The sequence below is a fragment of the Schistocerca serialis genome, unplaced genomic scaffold, assembly GCF_023864345.2.
Source record: "Schistocerca serialis cubense isolate TAMUIC-IGC-003099 unplaced genomic scaffold, iqSchSeri2.2 HiC_scaffold_1362, whole genome shotgun sequence".
NCBI classification, from domain to species: Eukaryota; Metazoa; Arthropoda; class Insecta; order Orthoptera; family Acrididae; genus Schistocerca; species Schistocerca serialis.
Genome location: NW_026047583.1, coordinates 52092554 through 52113492, shown reverse-complemented (window position 1 = coordinate 52113492; position 20939 = coordinate 52092554). Strand labels below are relative to the sequence as shown.

The 20939-nt window shown below is 37.6% G+C and overlaps 1 protein-coding gene across 3 annotated transcripts in view; it reads right to left on the bottom strand.

The window, feature by feature from the left end:
• The window catches only part of LOC126440353 (molybdenum cofactor biosynthesis protein 1-like), a 346021-nt gene extending 330385 nt beyond the window's left edge, over window positions 1-15636 (bottom strand). For all 3 annotated transcript variants that reach the window (XM_050090642.1, XM_050090641.1, XM_050090643.1), the window contains exons 1-2: window positions 14057-15636; window positions 13764-13962 (exon numbers count right to left, since the gene is read on the bottom strand). In XM_050090642.1, coding sequence (XP_049946599.1) covers window positions 13764-13962; window positions 14057-14133 — 276 coding nt within the window. In that variant the 5' untranslated portion in view covers window positions 14134-15636. The remainder of the gene's footprint in view (window positions 1-13763; window positions 13963-14056) is intronic.
• Window positions 15637-20939: the final 5303 nt, after the last annotated feature.

Sequence of the window (20939 nt, the reverse complement as noted above, 5' to 3'; positions counted from 1 at the left end):
TCATTGTATATTTTATTTTTAGTTTCAGAAATGTTGATGTGCGAAATCAGATGATTGTTTTTATACACACTGTTTATAATTCACTAGGTCTCAGTGTGGTTTCAGGCCCCAATGGTTCATATTCAAAGATGTGAAAATGTTATTTCTTTCGTGCAAGCTTCTTTTGAATCAAAAACATCTACTGAAGGCACTCTAGCTGATCTGATTAATGTATTTGATTTAGTAAACTGGAGATACCAAGGCATTATGGCATCCACGACTTGGAACCTTTGCCTAAGGATCAATTCTTCAGTCACTGTCATTTGCAATGTTTGTTAATGATCTTCAGAGTAATTTGTCATGTATATCTGTACATGATGCAGATGACACAATGACTGCAAATTCTGGAAAAGATGTGAACAAACTGAAACTACAAAACGGTGAGTCCTTCAAGTTATCAAATACTTGGTTTAATGCCAATGAATATCTGGTAAACTACTTGGCATGTATATGGATGCAGATTTTATCTGTTGAGTAAACTACATAAATGTCTTTCTGAAAAACTGTACCTTTGTTCATATTGTGCATTCTTTCACTTTTATATAAGATTTGGTTTTGTTGGGTGGGGTGATTCTCCTGGAGAAAAAAAATGTAGCAGAAGTAGAGCATTAGCTGTTTCCATAACTGAAACATCTTGTGGGCCTAATTCCAAACAGTAAATTGTATTAATAGTTACATGTCTCTTCATACAGAGTTGTCCCTTTGCTTTAAAAGAAAACCACCACCAGTATAGCCTAAGGCAGCCTGTGCACAAACATAATACTTATCAAATATTAAAAACAGATACACAAACAACTAGAGAAAACGCAGTGTAGTTACAAGTGTCTAGTTACAAGACGTTTTAGTATATTACCTTCATAGGTACCACAGGTCTCACTAAAGTGGCTGAAAGAGAAGGTCTATCTTAAACTTGAAGAATATGAGAATTGTGTAGCGGTTGATCTTAATTAATAATTAATTAACAAAGTTTACAGCTTCCACCACCTGAGGAGGTGCAGTGGGGAATTAGTCCACATTAAAGAAGAATTACATGATTGTCAGAACACTCAATAAAGAAGTAGATCAGAAATTGAAATAATGGCCGTAATCTAAACATACTGTCTCACAAAAGGGAAAACACTTCATCCTGACAACTCATTGAAGAGCCCAGACTACTTCTGTGCTGTAAATCTGAATAAGAAAAATAAACAGAAACCCAGGAAAAAATAACGATTTTGAAGGGGGTTTCATCGAAAAATATTGTTGTTGTTCTTAACTATGTGACCAATAGTTGAGATTATAGTAGCACACGAGCCATTACCAGCAATTCAATAAAGAAACTTTAGAATACCTGCTTGGTTGATGGGTAATTATTAAAGCCATCAACTCTGCTGTTGAAGAATGAGTGGGAAGACCGTCAATCACAATTTCTAAGGACTAAAACTGTTTCATTGGTTCCACAACTATGTCATAGAATTGAGAAGCAATGGAGTCCACCTGGCACAGTGATCCAGCTCGCCATCAGTGTCCGCTACACACCATGCTGCACAGCAACTGTGGTGAGCTGTACTTAATTCATACTACTTTTTTGTGACAGTAGTACCTACTGTGAAATAATTTAAAAGTGTCTACATCCAAAAACAGAGACGTTGAACGAAATATATATACGCCAGCTTGACAGTTCATGGGGTCGCGGGTAAATATTCAAATGGTCATTTCTTTTGTTATGTAGTTATGAATAAGCACTTAAATTTTGTGTGCATGCTTTACACCTTCCTTTGATATTTACAAGAGCCTGGAAACTACTTTTGCAGTCTGGCAGAAAGTAGTGGAGAACATACTGAGCATAATTTCCAGTCTGCAAGTCCAGATTCCTCTTTATGCTCACTGAAAGAAAATGTGCCTCTTTGCTGTTTACTCAGCAGGATCAGGAACTACGATTATTAGTAAAACTTTTGAGTTTTAACTGATTGCTATATTCTGTAAAAGTTCACATGTACAAAATATAATAATATCCCTGATAATAATAATAATAATAATAATAATAATGGTAACGACACTGCTAGCCAACTGGAAAATGATTTAAATCCAAATAGAGGTGTTTTGCAGGATATGCTTCCTGCAACCACCCTAGAAGGAAAACAAAGACAGAGGATGAGATGGTCAGATGAAGTTAATCGACACCTCATGTTCTGTTATTACCAAGCAACAAACCTAGGAACCAACACAACTGGATACAGATCACAAGTATACACAACATTTATTACCAGATACCCAGAATTAAAATTTTTAACAGAACAACGACTAGCTGATCAGATCTGTGTAATAATAAAAAATAACAGGATACCCCAGTCAGAATTAGAAAACATCAAACAACAAGTACAACAAATACTGGAACAAAATAATGTGCAATCAGAAGAAGAAGAAGAAAATACAGTAATGGACTCAAACATCCCAGAGCAAACAAACAAAGAACAACACGCACCAATTAACCAATTAGAGGAAAACGAAATCTTAAGACAGCCAACAGAACGAGCACAAATAGAACACGAAGTGACACAGATGTTAGATATAGAAGAAAAATTTCAGCTAACATATATAGAATACAAAGACACAAATACAGACATTAGACCATTCTTGCATAGACCACCAAATAACCCACAAATCGAAACAACAATAAAAACTATCAACACAATCATACACAACAAAATAAATGAAAACACAACTATGGAAGAGTTACAACTACTGGTTTATATAGGAGCACTCACTACACTAAATATACACACTAGGCAGAGATCAGAACCAACAAACACACAGAAGAAACCCACAAAACCAGCATGGCAACACAGGCTACAGATCAAAATAGAAAAACTGAGAAAAGACATCGGACAGCTAACACAATTTATAAGAAATGAAATCTCGGAAAGAAAACAAAAAAGGTTGGGTAAAATCTCACAACAAGAAGCGACAGAGCAATTAGACGAAAAGAAGCAGAAATTACAAGCATTAGCCAAATGACTCAGAAGATACAAAAAAAGTGAAAATAGAAGGAAACAAAACCAAACATTCAACACAAACCAAAAGAAATTTTACCAGACAATAGTTAACACACACATTAAAATAAACAATCCACCAAACATAACAGACATGGAACACTTCTGGAGCAACATATGGTCAAACCCGGTACAACATAACAGGCATGCACGATGGATACAAGCAGAAACATACACATACAAAATGATACCACAAATGCCTGAAGTGATAATTTTGCAACATGAAGTCACCCAAGCAATTAATTCTACTCACAATTGGAAAGCCCCTGGAAATGATAAAATAGCAAATTTCTGGTTAAAGAAGTTCACCTCAATTCATTCACATCTAACTAAATTATTTAACCATTACATTGCAGACCCATACACATTCCCTGATACACTTACACACGGAATAACATATCTGAAACCTAAAGATCAAGCAGACACAGCGAACCCAGCTAAATATCGGCCCATAACATGCCTACCAACAATATACAAAATATTAACTTCAGTCATTAAACAGAAATTAATGACACATACAACACAGAACTAAATTATAAATGAAGAACAAAAAGGCTGTTGCAAAGGAGCATGAGGGTGTAAAGAGCAACTGATAATAGATGCAGAGGTGACATATCAAGCTAAAACTAAACAAAGGTCGCTACACTACGCATACATTGTTTACCAAAAAGCTTTTGATAGTGTACCCCACTCATGGTTACCACAAATATTGGAACTATACAAAGTAGATCCTAAATTGATACAGTTCCTAAACATGGTAATGAAAAATTGGAAAACCACACTTAATATCCAAACAAATTCAAATAATATCACATCACAGCCAATACAGATTAAGCGTGGAATATACCAAGGAGACTCATTAAGTCCTTTCTGGTTCTGCCTTGCTCTAAACCCACTATCCAACATGCTAAATAATACAAATTATGGATACAATATTACTGGAACATACCCACACAAAATCACACATTTGCTATACATGGGTGATCTAAAACTACTGGCAGCAACAAATCAACAACTCAATCAATTACTAAAGATAACAGAAGGATTCAGCAATGATATAAGTATGGCTTTTGGAACAGACAAATGTAAGAAAAATAGCATAGTCAAGGGAAAACACACTAAACAAGAAGATTACATATTGGATAACCACAGCGACTGCATAGAAGCGATGGAAAAAACAGATGCCTATAAATATCTAGGATACAGACAAAAAATAGGAATAGATAATACAAATATTAAAGAAGAACTAAAAGAAAAATATAGACAAAGACTAACAAAAATACTGAAAACAGAATTGACAGCAAGAAACAAGACAAAAGCTATAAATACTTATGCCATACCAATATTGACCTACTCATTTGGAGTAGTGAAATGGAGTAACACAGACCTAGAAGCACTCAATACATTTACACGATCACAATGCCACAAATATAGAATACATCATATACATTCAGCAACAGAAAGATTCACATTAAGCAGAAAGGAAGAAGGAAGGGGATTTATCGACATAAAAAACCTACATTATGGACAGGTAGACAATTTAAGAAATTTCTTTCAAGAACGAGCAGAAACTAGCAAAATACACAAGGCAATCACTCATATAAATACATCGGCTACACCACTGCAATTTCATAACCACTTCTACAACCCTTTAGATCACATAACATCAACAGATACGAAGAAAGTAAATTGGAAAAAGAAAACACTTCATGGCAAGCACCCGTATCATCTAACACAGCCACACATTGATCAAGACGCATCCAACACATGGCTAAGAAAAGGCAATATATACAGTGAGACAGAAGGATTCATGATTGCAATACAGGATCAAACAATAAACACCAGGTATTACAGCAAGCATATTATTGAAGATCCCAATACCACAACGGATAAATGCAGACTTTGTAAACAACAAATAGAAACAGTAGATCACATCACAAGTGGATGTACAATACTAGCAAATACAGAATACCCCAGAAGACATGACAATGTCACAAAAATAATACATCAACAGCTTGCCTTACAACATAAACTTTTAAAACAACACGTTCCTACATACAAGTATACACCACAAAATGTACTGGAGAATGATGAATACAAATTATACTGGAACAGAACCATTATAACAAATAAAACAACGCCACATAACAAACCTGACATCATACTCACCAATAAAAAGAAGAAATTAACACAACTAATCGAAATATCCATACCCAATACAACAAATATACAAAAGAAAACAGGAGAAAAAATTGAAAAATACATCCAACTGGCTGAGGAAGTCAAAGACATGTGGCATCAGGATAAAGTTGACATCATACCAATTATACTATCAACTACACGAGTCATACCACACAATATCCACCAGTACATCAATGCAATACAGCTACATCCAAACATATATATACAACTACAGAAATCCGTAATTATTGATACATGTTCAATTACCCGAAAGTTCCTAAATGCAATATAACACATACCGTACAGTTAAAAGGAAGTGACGCTCGATCAAGGTCCGCGTCACTCCATTTTTAACCGGACTTAACGTCTGAGAAAGTGAAGGAAATAATAATAATAATAATAATAATAATCGTTTCAGAAACAGCACTATTAACAGTGCAGAGATGACCACTGTGGGAACTTCCAAGTAAAATGGTATATCATCCTGATTTCTAATCACCAAAAGTTACTTCCTTGCCAATATAGCGGAAAAATAACTTCCTCACTTGCCACGTGGTTTTGTCAGCATTGTGGGCGACACACAGTTACTTCTGTGAAATTTAAGGGAACCAGGATAGTGGAATATCTTCACAGGTTCACTTCCAGCTTTTATGGAAAATCGCATTCAACTCTGCCAAGCTCTGACGTCGTCCAAGACACCAGGCAAGCAGGCATTTGACTGACATGAACATATTGATATCCTGGTTCAAAGTGTCTCTCCTAACTGCCTCTCAGGCCATATTTATATATGGCCACAGTGGACCACCAAAGGGAACATCTGCTATCAGTCGTCCTAGGGACAGGGTCAGAATCTAAAAGGCCCATTTCTCGGACACGTATTAATTAATAATAATTGTTTAACAATTTGTAATCTTCTCAATTTGTATATAAATAGAATTAAGTTTGGTTTAGTTATTAAAATGTTTTAGCTGGCTACAATTTTTTAAAGCGGAATCGACAGTAGAACATGACCTCTGAACTGCCTTTTTAAGATTCCTTGTTCTCATAGTTATTTATGAACTGTCCCGAAACTTGCTATAGCTGTATTACTGCACTATTGCAATCGCGTACTGTAAGTACAACTTTCTATTACAAATACAAATGATAATCAATTATGAGTAAGGACTTCATTTCAAATTTGGTTTTTAGTAAATAATTTGAAAACCAAAAGAGGTAACATATTGGTGCTACATATAGAAGAAGTTTACATCTTACTGAGGATGTTTCTAAGTCTAGTATTTAGAGCCTTTAATTTTTCATAAAAACCCAAAGAACTTTTGATTGTGATGTACATGATGTGCATTTGTATATTATGACCAGTTTTTAGCTCTCTAGTTCTATTATTTAGTGCCACTATTTTTTCTTAAGGTCGTATATTTTGCCTGACATATGAAGGGCTTATTTCAATAGTATAATTGAATGTTTCTGGTATCTCAACTGCAGATTTTTCAGCGCTCATTTAATTTTAGGACTCTGCATCTCAGAATGAACAAAAATGTACTTGTACGACTATTGAAATAAGCCCTTCATATTCATTTGATCATTCTGAGACCTTAAAATGTTAAAAATAATATACTTAAGCCTACACTGATCAAGTTTGGAGCATTTATTTTAGATTTAATGTCACAATTATATTATGGTGTAATCCTTTGTATGTTAAGCACAGATGTTATGATGATGTGACATTGGTAGTAGTGAATTGGAGTAAACCCCTGCACACTAGCTTTCCCCTATGCCTCTTATAACGATACAGCACTTGTTTAGCCTCAAGTTAGCAGCAGTAGAATATTAGGTGCAAACTCGTTATGGTTTTACCATATGCCAATATGAGATGGAAGAGCTATTCAAGATTTTTGCAGAATTAAAATCTTACTTTAATAATAAATTGGATACTACTTATGCAAATATTGAAACTGGAGGTATTAAGTTAAACCCAGAGGCAGATGTACATTCTACATGTTTTTAAAGATATTTTATAAGTCCCTGCTTAAGTGTTGTGATGAATCCAAAAAACTGATTTTTCCCTGAGTTATTTGGAAGAGGATGATGCTAAATGAGGAACTGGTCATTCGAAGAATTCCCTTCTTGGAATGATTTTCAGGAAATGTTTAAGAAGTACTGGTTGTCCAGCACACAGGAAAAGTTAATGCTAGAGTTATTTGGCCCAAAATATTATAGTAATAGTTGGCATCCTGGTAGTTATAAGAAATACAGAATGTCCCAAAATAATGTATACATTCTTTGAAACTGAACATCTCTTTAATGAAAGGGGTTAGAAATACAATTTTAGTGGTACTAGGTGCCTCATGGCCCGACTTAAGATGGTAAATGTTCAAAGTGGTGTCTGTCCATCGCAATACACTATCGACAAAGACTTACAACTGAGCGACATGCCAATGTTATTGTTTCCAACGGAATAGCAGCACAGACTTGTTTAATTTGCTCTCTAAGGTCATCCAGTGTGTGTGGTCTCACAGTGTAAACTGTATTCTTGAGAGTACCCCAAAGAAAGAAGTCTAGAGGAGTTAAATCTGGAGATTGAGTGGGATACTCCACACTCCATCTTCGTCCTATCCATCTGGTACGGAATGTATGATTGAGAAATGTCTTCACATCCAGGTGAAAGTGAGGTGGCGCCCCATCCTGTTGAAAGTAATAATCTTCCATTCCAGACACAACGCTAAGACCAGGAGTTATCATTTACAACATTTCCAAGTACGAGTCACCCGTGACAGTGTTGTTGAAGAAGTACAGCCTGATTAACACTCTAGAAGACAGACCACACCAGACTGTTACTCCTAGTAGATTAACATGCCTTTGCTCAGTTACGTATGGATTCTCCCTGGCCCAGTACACGCAATTATGGTTGTTAATTGCTCCATCAAGTTCAAACGTCGCATCATCTGACCAAATAATTCGATCTTGGAAACATTGCTCTTCTTCACATCTGTTAATGTGCCACTCACAAAATTCGCTTCGCCTATCAGGATCATCCTCGTTAAGAGCATGGAGAAGTCTTGGAATGTAAGGCTTAAAGTTCTGAGATGGCAAAATTGTATGACCCCTGCTTCTGCAGATCCCAGTCCCATGAGAGCATTGCCTCACATATTTCTTCGGGGATCGTGTGTATGCCTGGATTACTGCATCAAAACCCTCGTTGTCTGTTGAACTTCTCTTTCGTCCGCTATTTCTCTTCTTCTCATTCTGCACTGTTTCTTCGATTTCAAACTTATCTCTGATTATTAGAATTGTTACTCTTGTTGGTGGTGGTATTCCAAATTCAGCTCTCCAATGTCTCCAATTTTTCCCGAGGACATGCAGCTTTACTGTATGATTAAATGATGATGGCGTCCTCTTGGGTAAAATATACCGGAGGTAAAATAGTCCCCCATTCAGATCTCCAGGTGGGGACTACTCAAGAGGATGTCGTTATCAGGAGAAAGAAAACTGGCGTTCTACGGATCGGAGCGTGGAATGTCAGATCCCTTAATCGGGCAGGTAGGTTAGAAAATTTAAAAAGGGAAATGGATAGGTTAAAGTTAGATATAGTGGGAATTAGTGAAGTTCGGTGGCAGGAGGAACAAGACTTTTGGTCAGGTGATTACAGGGTTATAAATGCAAAATCAAATAGGGGTAATGCAGGAGTAGGTTTAATAATGAATAAAAAAATAGGAATGTGGATTAGCTACTACAAACAGCATAGTGAACGCATTATTGTCGCCAAGATAGACACAAAGCCCATGCCTACTACAGTAGTACAAGTTTATACGCCAACTAGCTCTGCAGATGATGAAGAAATAGATGAAACGTATGACGAGATAAAAGAAATTATTCAGGTAGTGAAGGGATACGAAAATTTAATAGTCATGGGTGACTGGAACTCGTCAGTAGGAAAAGGGAGAGAAGGAAACATAGTAGGTGAATATGGATTGGGGGGAAGAAATGAAAGAGGAAGCCGCCTTGTAGAATTTTGCACAGAGCATGACTTAATCATAGCCAACACTTGGTTCAAGAACCATATAAGAAGGTTGCATACCTGGAAGAATCGCGGAGATACTAAAAGGTATCAGATAGATTATATAATGGTAAGACAGAGATTTAGGAACCTGGTTTTAAATTGTAAGACATTTCCAGGGGCAGATGTGGATTCTGAGCACAATCTATTGGTTATGAACTGCAGATTGAAACTGAAGAAACTGCAAAAAGGTGGGAATTTAAGGAGATGGGACCTGGATAAACTGAAAGAACCAGAGGTTGTACAGAGTTTCAGAGCATAAGGGAACAATTGACAGGAATGGGGGAAAGAAATACAGTAGAAGAAGAATGGGTAGCTCTGAGGGATGAAGTAGTGAAGGCAGCAGACGATCAAGTAGGTAAAAAGACGAGGGCTAATAGAAATCCTTGGGTAACAGAAGAAATATTGAATTTAATTGATGAAAGGAGAAAATATAAAAATGCAGTAAATCAAGCAGGCAAAAAGGAATACAAACGTCTCAAAAATGAGATCGACAGGAAGTGCAAAATGGCTAAGCAGGGATGGCTAGAGGACAAATGTAAGGATGTAGAGGCTTGTCTCACTAGGGGTAAGATAGATACTGCCTACAGGAAAATTCAAGAGACCTTTGGAGAGAAGAGAACCACTTGTATGAATATCAAGAGCTCAGATGTCAACCCAGTTCTAAGTAAAGAAGGGAAGGCAGAAAAGTGGAAGGAGTATATAGAGGGTTTATACAAGGGCGATGTACTTGAGGACAATACTATGGAAATGGAAGAGGATGTACATGATGATGAAATGGGAGATATGATTTTGCGTGAAGAGTTTGACAGAGCACTGAAAGACCTGAGTCGAAACAAGGACCCCGGTGTAGACAACATTCCATTAGAACTACTGACAACCTTGGGAGAGCCAGTCCTGACAAAACTCTACCATCTGGTGAGCAAGATGTATGAGACAGGCAAAATACCCTCAGACTTCAAGAAGAATATAATAATTCCAATCCCAAAGAAAGCAGGTGTTGACAGATGTGAAAATTACCGAACTATCAGTTTAATAAGTCACAGCTGCAAAATACTAATGCGAATTCTTTACAGACGAATGGAAAAACTGGTAGAAGCAGACCTCGGGGAAGATCAGTTTGGATTCCGTAGAAACGTTGGAACACACGAGGCAATACTAACCTTACGACTTATCTTAGAAGAAAGATTAAGAAAAGGAAAACCTACATTTCTAGCATTTGTAGACTTAGAGAAGGCTTTTGACAATGTTAACGGGAATACTCTCTTTCAAATTCTGAAGGTGGCAGGGGTCAAATACAGGGAGCGAAGGGCTATTTACAATTTGTACAGAAACCAGATGGCAGTTATAAGAGTCGAGGGGCATGAAAGGGAAGCAGTGGTTGGGAAAGGAGTGAGACAGGGTTGTAGCCTCTCCCCAATGTTATTCAATCTGTATATTGAGCAAGCAGTAAAGGAAACAAAAGAAAAATTCGGGGAAGGTATTAAAATTCATGGAGAAGAAGTAAAAACTTTGAGGTTCGCCGATGACATTGTAATTCTGTCAGAGACAGCAAAGGACTTGGAAGAGCAGTTGAACGGAATGGACAGTGTCTTGAAAGGAGGATATAAGATGAACATCAACAAAAGCAAAACGAGGATAATGGAATGTAGTCAAATTAAATCGGGTGATGCTGAGGGAATTAGATTAGGAAATAAGACACTTAAAGTAGTAAAGGAGTTTTGCTATTTGGGGAGTAAAATAACTGATGATGGTCAAAGTAGAGAGGATATAAAATGTAGACTGGCAATGGCAAGGAAATCGTTTCTGAAGAAGAGAAATTTGTTAACGTCGAGTATAGATTTAAGTGTCAGGAAGTCATTTCTGAAAGTATTTGTATGGAGTATAGCCATGTATGGAAGTGAGACATGGACAATATCTAGTTTGGACAAGAAGAGAATAGAAGCTTTCGAAATGTGGTGCTACAGAAGAATGCTAAAGATAAGGTGGGTAGATCACGTAACTAATGAGGAGGTATTGAATAAGATTGGGGAGAAGAGAAGTTTGTGGCACAACTTGACTAGAAGAAGGGATCGGTTGGTAGGACATGTTTTGAGGCATGAAGGGATCACAAATTTAGCATTGGATGGCAGTGTGGAGGGTAAAAATCGTAGAGGGAGACCAAGAGATGAATACGTTAGGCAGATTCAGAAGGATGTAGGTTGCAGTAGGTACTGGGAGATGAAGAAGCTTGCACAGGATAGAGTAGCATGGAGAGCTGCATCAAACCAGTCTCAGGACTGAAGACCACAACAACAACAACAACATGTCAGCATACGACACTCACATTCTCTGTTTTCCAGTAACACTATAGCATCCATTTCCTTTGTTCAAACGATAACGCCATGTTCGCTGACAATCCTGAAACAGAAGAAATCATTGTTATGTTTTTCACCGCCTTCTTAATTATTACCCATAAAAATTGTACTTCTGTCTCCTGTAATTAACGATATTCTCTGTTTCAAAGAGCGTATACATTATTTTGGGACACCCTGTATATTGAGTGGTAGCTAAAAAGCTCAAAATACGTGGACAATCCTATAGAGGACAGCCTGTAACTAAAGTGTTGGTGCAGAGGATACCTTACTATGTCAAGAAAGATATATAATATTTTAGCAGATGACGGCAAACTGTTTATTGACATTTATCAAAGGTATTGATATACTGAACAAAGAATGAGGAGACTACGCACAAGGTGACAACTGCCAACCAGACAATAATGAAGAGAAAGGTATCCACACACATTTTAATGAAAAAGTAATACGAAGTATTGTGAAGTAAGGATGTGGAATAATAATAGGAGAAATAATCAAGGAAGTAACGAGGCATAGACAATTCATTCTAGTAATGTAAACAACATCATCAGGAACTAGGTTGACACTTAGTGTGGTGGCTGATGTGAAGGTATCTCCAGCAGCTGTCGCTCCCATCAGCCACCGTGCCGAGTGTCAAATTGTTGTGTGAACAGTAATGTAAGTACTAATATGCTGATTGACTGGAGAACACCTTGCAGTTTGTTGTTCACTTTATTGATCAGATGAACACGAGCTCAATGCAACTCACTTTGCTTGTGTTGCACAATAGACAGGGCATCACACAGTTGAGTACCATCAGCTTACAGTCATGTGATGCCTTTTGATACCACTGGAAAGTTGGCGTTGTTTTGCAAACTCACATCACCAGTTTTGTAAAGGGCTCGTCGATACTGTTGTGGAGGCCGAGTTGCCACCGTGTTACGGCAGGCCGAGTTTGAGAGTTTGTGGAATGGCTTCTGGTGCAGTACACCGCTAAGACAATTTGTCCCTGCCACTATTACACAACTGTGCCCCAGGGTCAGGTGACAGGATAGGTGAATGAAGGTTCAACAACACTCCAACAAATTAGCAACAAAGTCACACAAATGAGTTAAAAAGGTTTACTTGTCTTTGTGACTTGTTGAATGATTAAGTCTGCAATACTGCATGTAATATAAGACAAAAGAGGCCCTCAATGGCTAAGTGCAAATGATTGAAGGTAAACTTCACAGTACATAGCAAATGAAATTTTTACAAGAACTGTCTGTTCACTTTTAAGAGTACACTAAATGACGTTCCCTGTCCACGTCAGCCCTGGACGATGATCTATAAACAAGTGGGCGAGAGCTGCTCTTCTATCGTCCGAGCGGGCTTCTTTCCGTTGTCGTCTGGTCATTGGCGGACGGTAATCGGTCAGCAATTGGCTGAGGCGAGGTCGATATCTTTACCCTCAGCACCATGGAGGTAAGAATAAGGGGAGATGGCGCTACGTATCCCAGCCGTACTACGTTTTGAAGCCATGGGGGCGTGGCTCACTGCCATGACACTCTGACCAAAACATTGTCAGTGTGCTATAGCGCTGCGTGTATTACAGTCGCTAATTGCACCATATACGCATGTAACGTCATCAGATTGGTTGTTTCAAAGTTTTTGTTTAAAATAAAATCTCGTAAAGGCGAAATTCCGCATTTCTTCTGATTAAAAATAGTTTTTAATGTAATATTACGAACAGCTAGCCTTCAATGTAAACGATACAATGTTGTTAATTCAGTAATAAACGTGTATCACAAACTAAATAATAGAAACTGAAAACTAAGTTAGCTATACCCTCCCTCCAAAGACCCATAAATACATCTTGTTTGTAATACATGCTGGGACATTTCAGTTACGTTACACTACTGGGAAACACTCTTCATTACCACCAATATTTACTGAAATGAGGTACATAGAATGGCAAATCTACACAGTGTCCTGTTTAGGACAGTTAATGTAGTGTTAGCTTTTAATTTGGTACATCATGAAGACAAAGTGAGTTACTCAACACTTTGATTATCGACGATACGTACGTATTATACTGAAATGTGAACTTGAAAACTAAGAATTTAATTCTTTGAATTAACATACCTTTTGCAAATGTTTTGGGTGTGTAGGGAAAACTGATGGTACAGCATTTTCTCGGAGCCTTACTGTTGAAACGGAAGTTCGGTCTATGTCCTCTTCTCGGAAATGCTGAGAACATATAGTGCTCCATTTCGACGCACACCAATTCTTCCTCCTCACGGCATTCTCCCACAGAGCTTTCCGACTTTCATTTTTAGGAAATCTACAGGAGAAAAACACGCTATAGTACAAGTACCGATGTAGCACACGTTCATTCACAATGAAGTTGTAAAATCACACTTAACGAGACAACTTACACATGAAATGTTATTCCCTTCGATTTCGCATCACAATCAGAAAGATTCGTACATCCGAACACCACACAAGTCACCATAATAGCGCAAAATCCTTCCAAAAGTGAGCGACAAGCCTATGCACACAAGTTTACAGCAGCAATGTTTTGGTCGGATTGAGATGACTACCCTCGGCTTCACATAACTTCACAGCTGTGACATCACGGCGTCTCCCTCTATTCTTACCTCCATGCTCAGCGCCGACAGTGGCGCAGGTGGAACTTGCGCAAGTGGAGAGTCTCTATGGCACTGGCACCAGCTCGCATCTTTGCACCTGTGTCTTGTTCGGATGACACAGTGCGTTGATGTATGTCAAGTTTAGAGACAACGTATCTGTAAAGAACTCTTTGGCAGTTCTGATAGCACTTTATTAATCACTATCAGGCTCAGAAAAGATCGTCTTGTTTTGGTGTAATAGGTACAGTAATACTCAACAACATTAACCCAAGAACCTCATTGTGTAAGTACAAGCTGAGGGGGAAATGGAGGGAAGCTCCCTGTTCTTTAATTTTTGTACTCTTAGTGGAGCTTTCACATAGATTTTCTTGCTAGAGGAGATCGGTTGGCTCACATCAGTGCAATTTAATTTCACCTCTTCTACAGCTCTGTACAATGCGTGTGCAAGGCAAGTGATGTGTGCCACACTGGGATAGAGACTCTGAAGTCTGTAGGCTGCTACAGCCATGTATGAAGCACCATTTATTGGTCTCTATTCACACCAACAGTGACAGTAGCTTCATTGAGTTGTCAAACGCAAAGGCAGTTGTCGAGCTGTTTATTCTGCTGAGAGCTTCACACCCTTAGGAGAAACATTTCTCCAGGTCCGTCAACTTTAAGGACACCAACAAAAGTATTTACAATTTAACCCCTATCCAAATTGGTGATTTCCGATAGACGCCCTAATCTCTTGGTCAACAACTTTAGTTCGTATTTTGTCGAGCACTTCCTCGTAGCACACAGATAAATAGTCGTTTCTCAGCGTAGCTTCATCTGGAACTGGATTTATTTTGTACTTCAAGAACTGTCTGAAGCGGGGATTCTTCAGCTTCTCCAATAGGACATTGCAAGACACCACCATCTTAAACAAGTTCTTGCACCTCTGAAGATGGACATGTCTACTCAAATAACAGCGTTCGTCTGCTGTCCTTCTCAGCACTTATCTTCGTGCAGCTACTGTGTTTGGAGGTGTTGCAGTGTTTTTACACGTTAAAGCCATTTCCCCCATTAACCTTAACTTCATATAGTTTATAAAATAATATTTCCTTGTCATTGCTGAAGAATTTCTCCCCTGGTTTCGTCGAATAGGACTAATTTTGTATTCAAACTGAATGGGGCGACTACTTGTGCTATGTTTATTGCACCAGAAGCCACCCTTGTTGGCTTCGAGAATGTTTTGTAGACTCTGTGCAACAATCTTTATATCAGTGAACGGACTACATAATGTGTTACACTGCTTGTCTACTATAAACCCGATAAATAAATCTTTGTAGTAATTGTGTTTAATTGTGACAACATTACCTCAAACATTGTCATGTGAGTAAAATTTTCGTGTTTATATTCTTGTGTACTTCAAAAAAAAACGACAAACATTTGGATTTCTGGAAAAAAATTTGGTCGAAATATGATTCATTATGGAAAAAGTTGTCCAAAATTTGACCTATTACTAAGAAAGATATAAACATAATTTTTGCTACATTAAAGCTTTGTGGATGAATTGCTGTAAAATTCACCCTAAAGTTCCGGAAAAAGATTTGACACTAAGATCCATGCCAAACTAATAATAGAATAGTAGGCCCTCATTCAGAGAAGACAGTAATCCTCACATGGTTGAGACCTATTCTTGAGTAGTTGTTTAAAGAAGGAAAAGTAACAGCTCTTAACACAGAAAGTAGGAAGTTAACAAGTTCACTACACTAGTTGTTCTCAACATTTATTACATTTGATTGTTTGAAATTGACAGATTAATATATAAACTCCGAAAAGCTCGAAGTGTCTATGGAAAACTATAATTTGCTGTCAGAACTGAATGGATACATCCAACGACTTGGGATGTTTGCATGTTTCACAACTATTCCTTAGAATTTTTTGTACTTTTCTCATGGTTAGCAGTACCTTTGTTTGCTAGGAGCTTTTTACGAGGGGAATTTTTACTTATTTTCGATGGTTAAATCACATGATTTAGTTTATACACATTTTTAGGGAATGTTAGCTTAACTTAGAATAAGTAGGTTAACTGCCTGCTTACCTTATCCTACTTGAAGGATGTGTAGAGGAAATAAGAAATGAGGCTCCTAAGCCTATGTTTCCTCACAAGTTTAGTTGGTAATCCAGATGAAGATACAACTATGATCAATTCATAATAGGAATTAATAATTACTCCATGTCCAGTCAGCATGATTAGGCTACGAATACTCCCTGTGTCTGAATAGACCATTGATAATTAAAACAGAGGTACAGCTGGTTTACCAGCCACCATTGTGGCTGGTCCACATACATAGAGAAATAGAGACAATGAAAAAATAATATATGGTCATAACATTTTAAGACTATAACTTACTTCAAGAATTCAAATTCCTATTGAAGAATGGTTACTTTGCACCAGTGTTTATCCGACCTCAAGCAAAGTATTTGAGATCAGATACATTGAAATGATAAATTTTTACTGAGTCTTTGTAAGTAATCCACAAGTAATCATTAAGTAACGTTAGGGCTATGTCATGAGTAAAGATGTTTTGAAATGGAATTATATGAAATATTACTTAGTTCAAATACCATAAGTAAAGGGTTTTTATTTTACAAAGTTTTAACAATTTTCGTTTCTGAAGACAAATGTACAATCTGAACTAGCAGTATTATTTATTTCTCTACGTCCTGTGGTTGTGATGACATCATTTACATACACAAAAAGGTGACATACAGTATAACATACCACTTGGGTAAGGCAATGTGTTGCACAATGTCTACCAGGCCGACAAATGATGAGTATCATAGTGAGCATACCGGTTTTTTATAAGTTTGTTGTTCTAGAATAGCATGTTGTTTGGAAGTTTATGACTGTCTGTGCATGTACATGGGTAAGGATGGGCGCCACATGTCTGGAAGGTGGAATGACGGCAGCTGCTTTACTATACTTTTGTGGTACTTGCTGGTTCGGCTGTTTATTCCATCGGAGATGTGACTTGCCATGAAACTGCATACTCTGTGACAATATGAATTATTGCATGCAGAGAAAAAAACAAAACAAACATTTTTTATACGTCAAAATGGATTAAGATAACTTTCATTAAGGTTAAGCAGAATGCATGTAACATTACAGCTCATATTTGAAAACAAACCTTTATGAAGTGTTTTTGCATCATATATGAATGGTCAGTACAATTGTACTTCCAAAGAAATGCTATTTCCTAATTAGCAGAAAGTTACTAATTTGAGAAAAATATACAGCTTACAGCACCAGAAAAGTTACAGTGAAGAGAAATCCATATTAACAAATAATTACACAGACCAACAATGGAAAACTTTTTGGTGAAAATACCTTATTCTTTTTATTGTTAGGGTGGGAAATCTAAATATGATACTTCAAAAACTGTATCACCCACCATTTCTTCACACTTTACAGTTAAATTTATTAAAGTAAGTGATTTTTTAAAGAATTTAACAGTTTTTGTATAGTTAAAATAATTTAAAATGAGGTGTAATAAATGTAGATGAGAAACATTTGCTGGCACAAAAGGTCAATTCTATTTTTGTGTTAACAGATGGTGGTTTGTATACTGTCAATCTAACTTCACTTTCTCGTTTCCTGTACATGTGCTCAATACAGTGTTTAATCATGGTTGTAAAAACTCTGCTGACAGTTTTTGTTATATTTGTGTTGAATTTGTGATTAAAAACACCAAAGAAACATTGTTGACTTTTTGAAAAAGGTTTATTTATCATACTTTCGATCTAAACTTGATCATCAAGATAAATTTTAGGCGCCACACAAGGTATATTGTGTGTGTGTTGGAGACCTGAGAAAATGGTTGAAAAAGGAGAGAAAAGCCTTTAGATTTGCTGTTCCCATGATATGGAGGAAGCCAAGAAATCATTCCGATGATTGCTACTTTTGCAGTGTTGATATTACTGGTCATTATGCGGAAAACAAAAAAGGTAATAAGCTACTCTAACCTTTCATCTGCCATCCGACCAGTAAGGCATGGTGTAGATTTGCTGTTTCCTGACCCACCAGATGATTTAAATTCTGTTCTAACAGAAGTATTTTCTGATGCACAATGTGATTTAGATGAACCAGACGATGATGAATTCCAATGTAATACAGAAAGTCTAGAGCCCAAATTGTTTACTGAGACCGAGATTAACGATTTGGTTAGGGATCTGGGCTTAATGAAAGAAAAAGTTGAATTGCTTGGCTTTAGATTAAAAGAAAAGAACTTATTGGCAGTTGAAACCAGCATATACGTGCATAGAAAGAGTGAGCAGCAATTTTCCAACTTTTTTCAACAAGAAGGTTATTTAGTGCACTGCTCAGACATTCCAGGTCTGATGAATGAGTTTGGTACTGAATACAACAAGGAAGACTGGAGGATGTTTATTGATTCATCCAAAACTAGTTTTAAGGCTGTTTTATTAGACAATTGTAACATGTATGCATCTATACCTGTTGGACATTCTGTACACATGAAAAAAAGCTATGAAAATCTAGAAATAATGTTAAATGAAATAGGCTATTCTGCTCATGGTTGGATGAAATGTGGCGATCTAAAAGTAACATGGATGCTCCTTGGTCAGCAAGGTGGCTTTACCAAATTTCCATGTTTCTTGTGTGAATGGGACAGTAGGGCTAGGGATGAACACTGGTACAGAAAGAACTCGTCTGTGAGGAAGTCTTTAAAACCTGGTGAGAAGAACATTCTACACAAAACCTAGTAGATCCAAATAACGTCCTCCTGCCACCTCTACATATAAAGTTAGGCATAATGAAATAGTTTGTAAAGGCTTTGCCTAAAGATGGACTACTTCTTTTTCTCGATCAGTCGATAAAAGCTGACGTCGAGAGATTGTGAGTAAGATATTGGCCACGCCTTCTTTGCCAGCCTCCTCCACTTTCGTCTCGCACGCCACTGCTACGTAAGACCACCATGCAGCAGCGAATACTCGATCGCTGCTGTCCTTCGTTTTACAACTTATTGTTAAACCTAAATCGCACTACACTGACTTGTGTCTGCTTTGAGTTTCCCGTCGTTTCGCCTCAGACGAAACTCACACACAGGAGTGGGTATGATGACAGTTTTTCATACCGGAAATTATCAGATTTCTAAATTACCACGATTAGTCGTAATTTTTTCTTCATACTTTGTGTTTCTTCACTCATGCCGTAACCACGGCTATAATGGTTCTGCAAACAAATATGCTGCATGAGTGTGGAAAACCACAGGATGGTTGTTATTTGTCATGATTAACATTTTTTTAAAAAACTTTCGAGAAATCGTGTTTTCACTAATAGAAGCAATAGATTTCTTTTATGTTGCCTCATTTGGTAAGAGGGTTTGAGTTGATTTGGGGTGAGGGGACCAAATAGCGAGATCATCGGTGGTCGCATCGGATTAGGGAAGGACGGGGAAGGTAGTCGGCCGTGCCCTTTCAAAGCTGTCACCCCGGCATTTGCCTGAAGCGATTTAGGGAGATCACAGAAACTTCAATCAGGAAGGCCGAACGTGGGTTTAAACCGTCGTCCTCCCAAATGCGAGTACAGTGAGCTAACCAATGTGTCAGCTTGCCCAGTTGTATGGCAAGAGTATTGCGCAAAAGAAACAGGAAGGACAAAGTCCCGTAGGCTGCCGTCATTCCGTCGGTCACGTGGCGACGTGCTGACACGGGATTGGCTGCCTTGAAGTGGCGTGATACTCTCATAGCAGTACAGAGCAGGGTGTGGTCGCATCCACATCATCTCAGCACACAGATTGTTGGAAAGAGTGATATTGTATTTCTCTAAACACAATTTTAATAACATTCTCCGATTAACACATCAATTCAAAAATGCAAAATTAGCCTCTCAGACAGTGCAATCTTTATGGTTAAAGCCTAACACAACTGTGAAGCTAGTAGCAGTATCCATTCCCTTTGTTTCCAGCGTCTCAAGCATAGTAATAAGGAAAATATAATAATAATAATGCTACCAATAAAACGTGATGTAGTTGTTGATGTGGTCTTGAATGAAAGACTGGTTTGTGCAGCTCTCCACTTTACTGTATCCTGTGCAAGCCTCCTCATGTTCGCTAAATACAGCAACCTCTATTTGAATCTGCTTAACTGTATTCATCGCTTGGCCTCCCTCTACAATTTTTACTCCGCACACTTCCCTCTACTATCAAACTACCGCTACCTTCATGCCTTAGGACATGTAGTACCAAATGGTCCCTTCTTCTAGTCAAATTCTTCTATAAATTTCTTTTCTCCCCAATTAGATTCAGTACCACCTCATTAGATACTCGATCTACCTATCTAATGTTCAGCATTATTCTGTAGTACCACATTTGGAAAACTTCTATTCTCTTCTTATTTGAACTGCTTGTAATCCACATTTCATTTCTGTAGAAGGCTACACTCCACACAAATAGCTTCAGAGAACACATCCTGACACTGAAATTTGTATTAGATGTTAACAAATTCTGCTTCTTGAGAAATGTGTTTCTAGCTACAACCAGTCTGCATTTTATATCCTCTCTGCTCCCGCCATCCTCAGTTACTTTGCTGTCAAAACAGCAAAAATCAACTAAAACTTTTAAGTGCCTCATCAGTAAACCCATCACCCAATTCTTTAAAGATTCAAACTCATATGTATGAA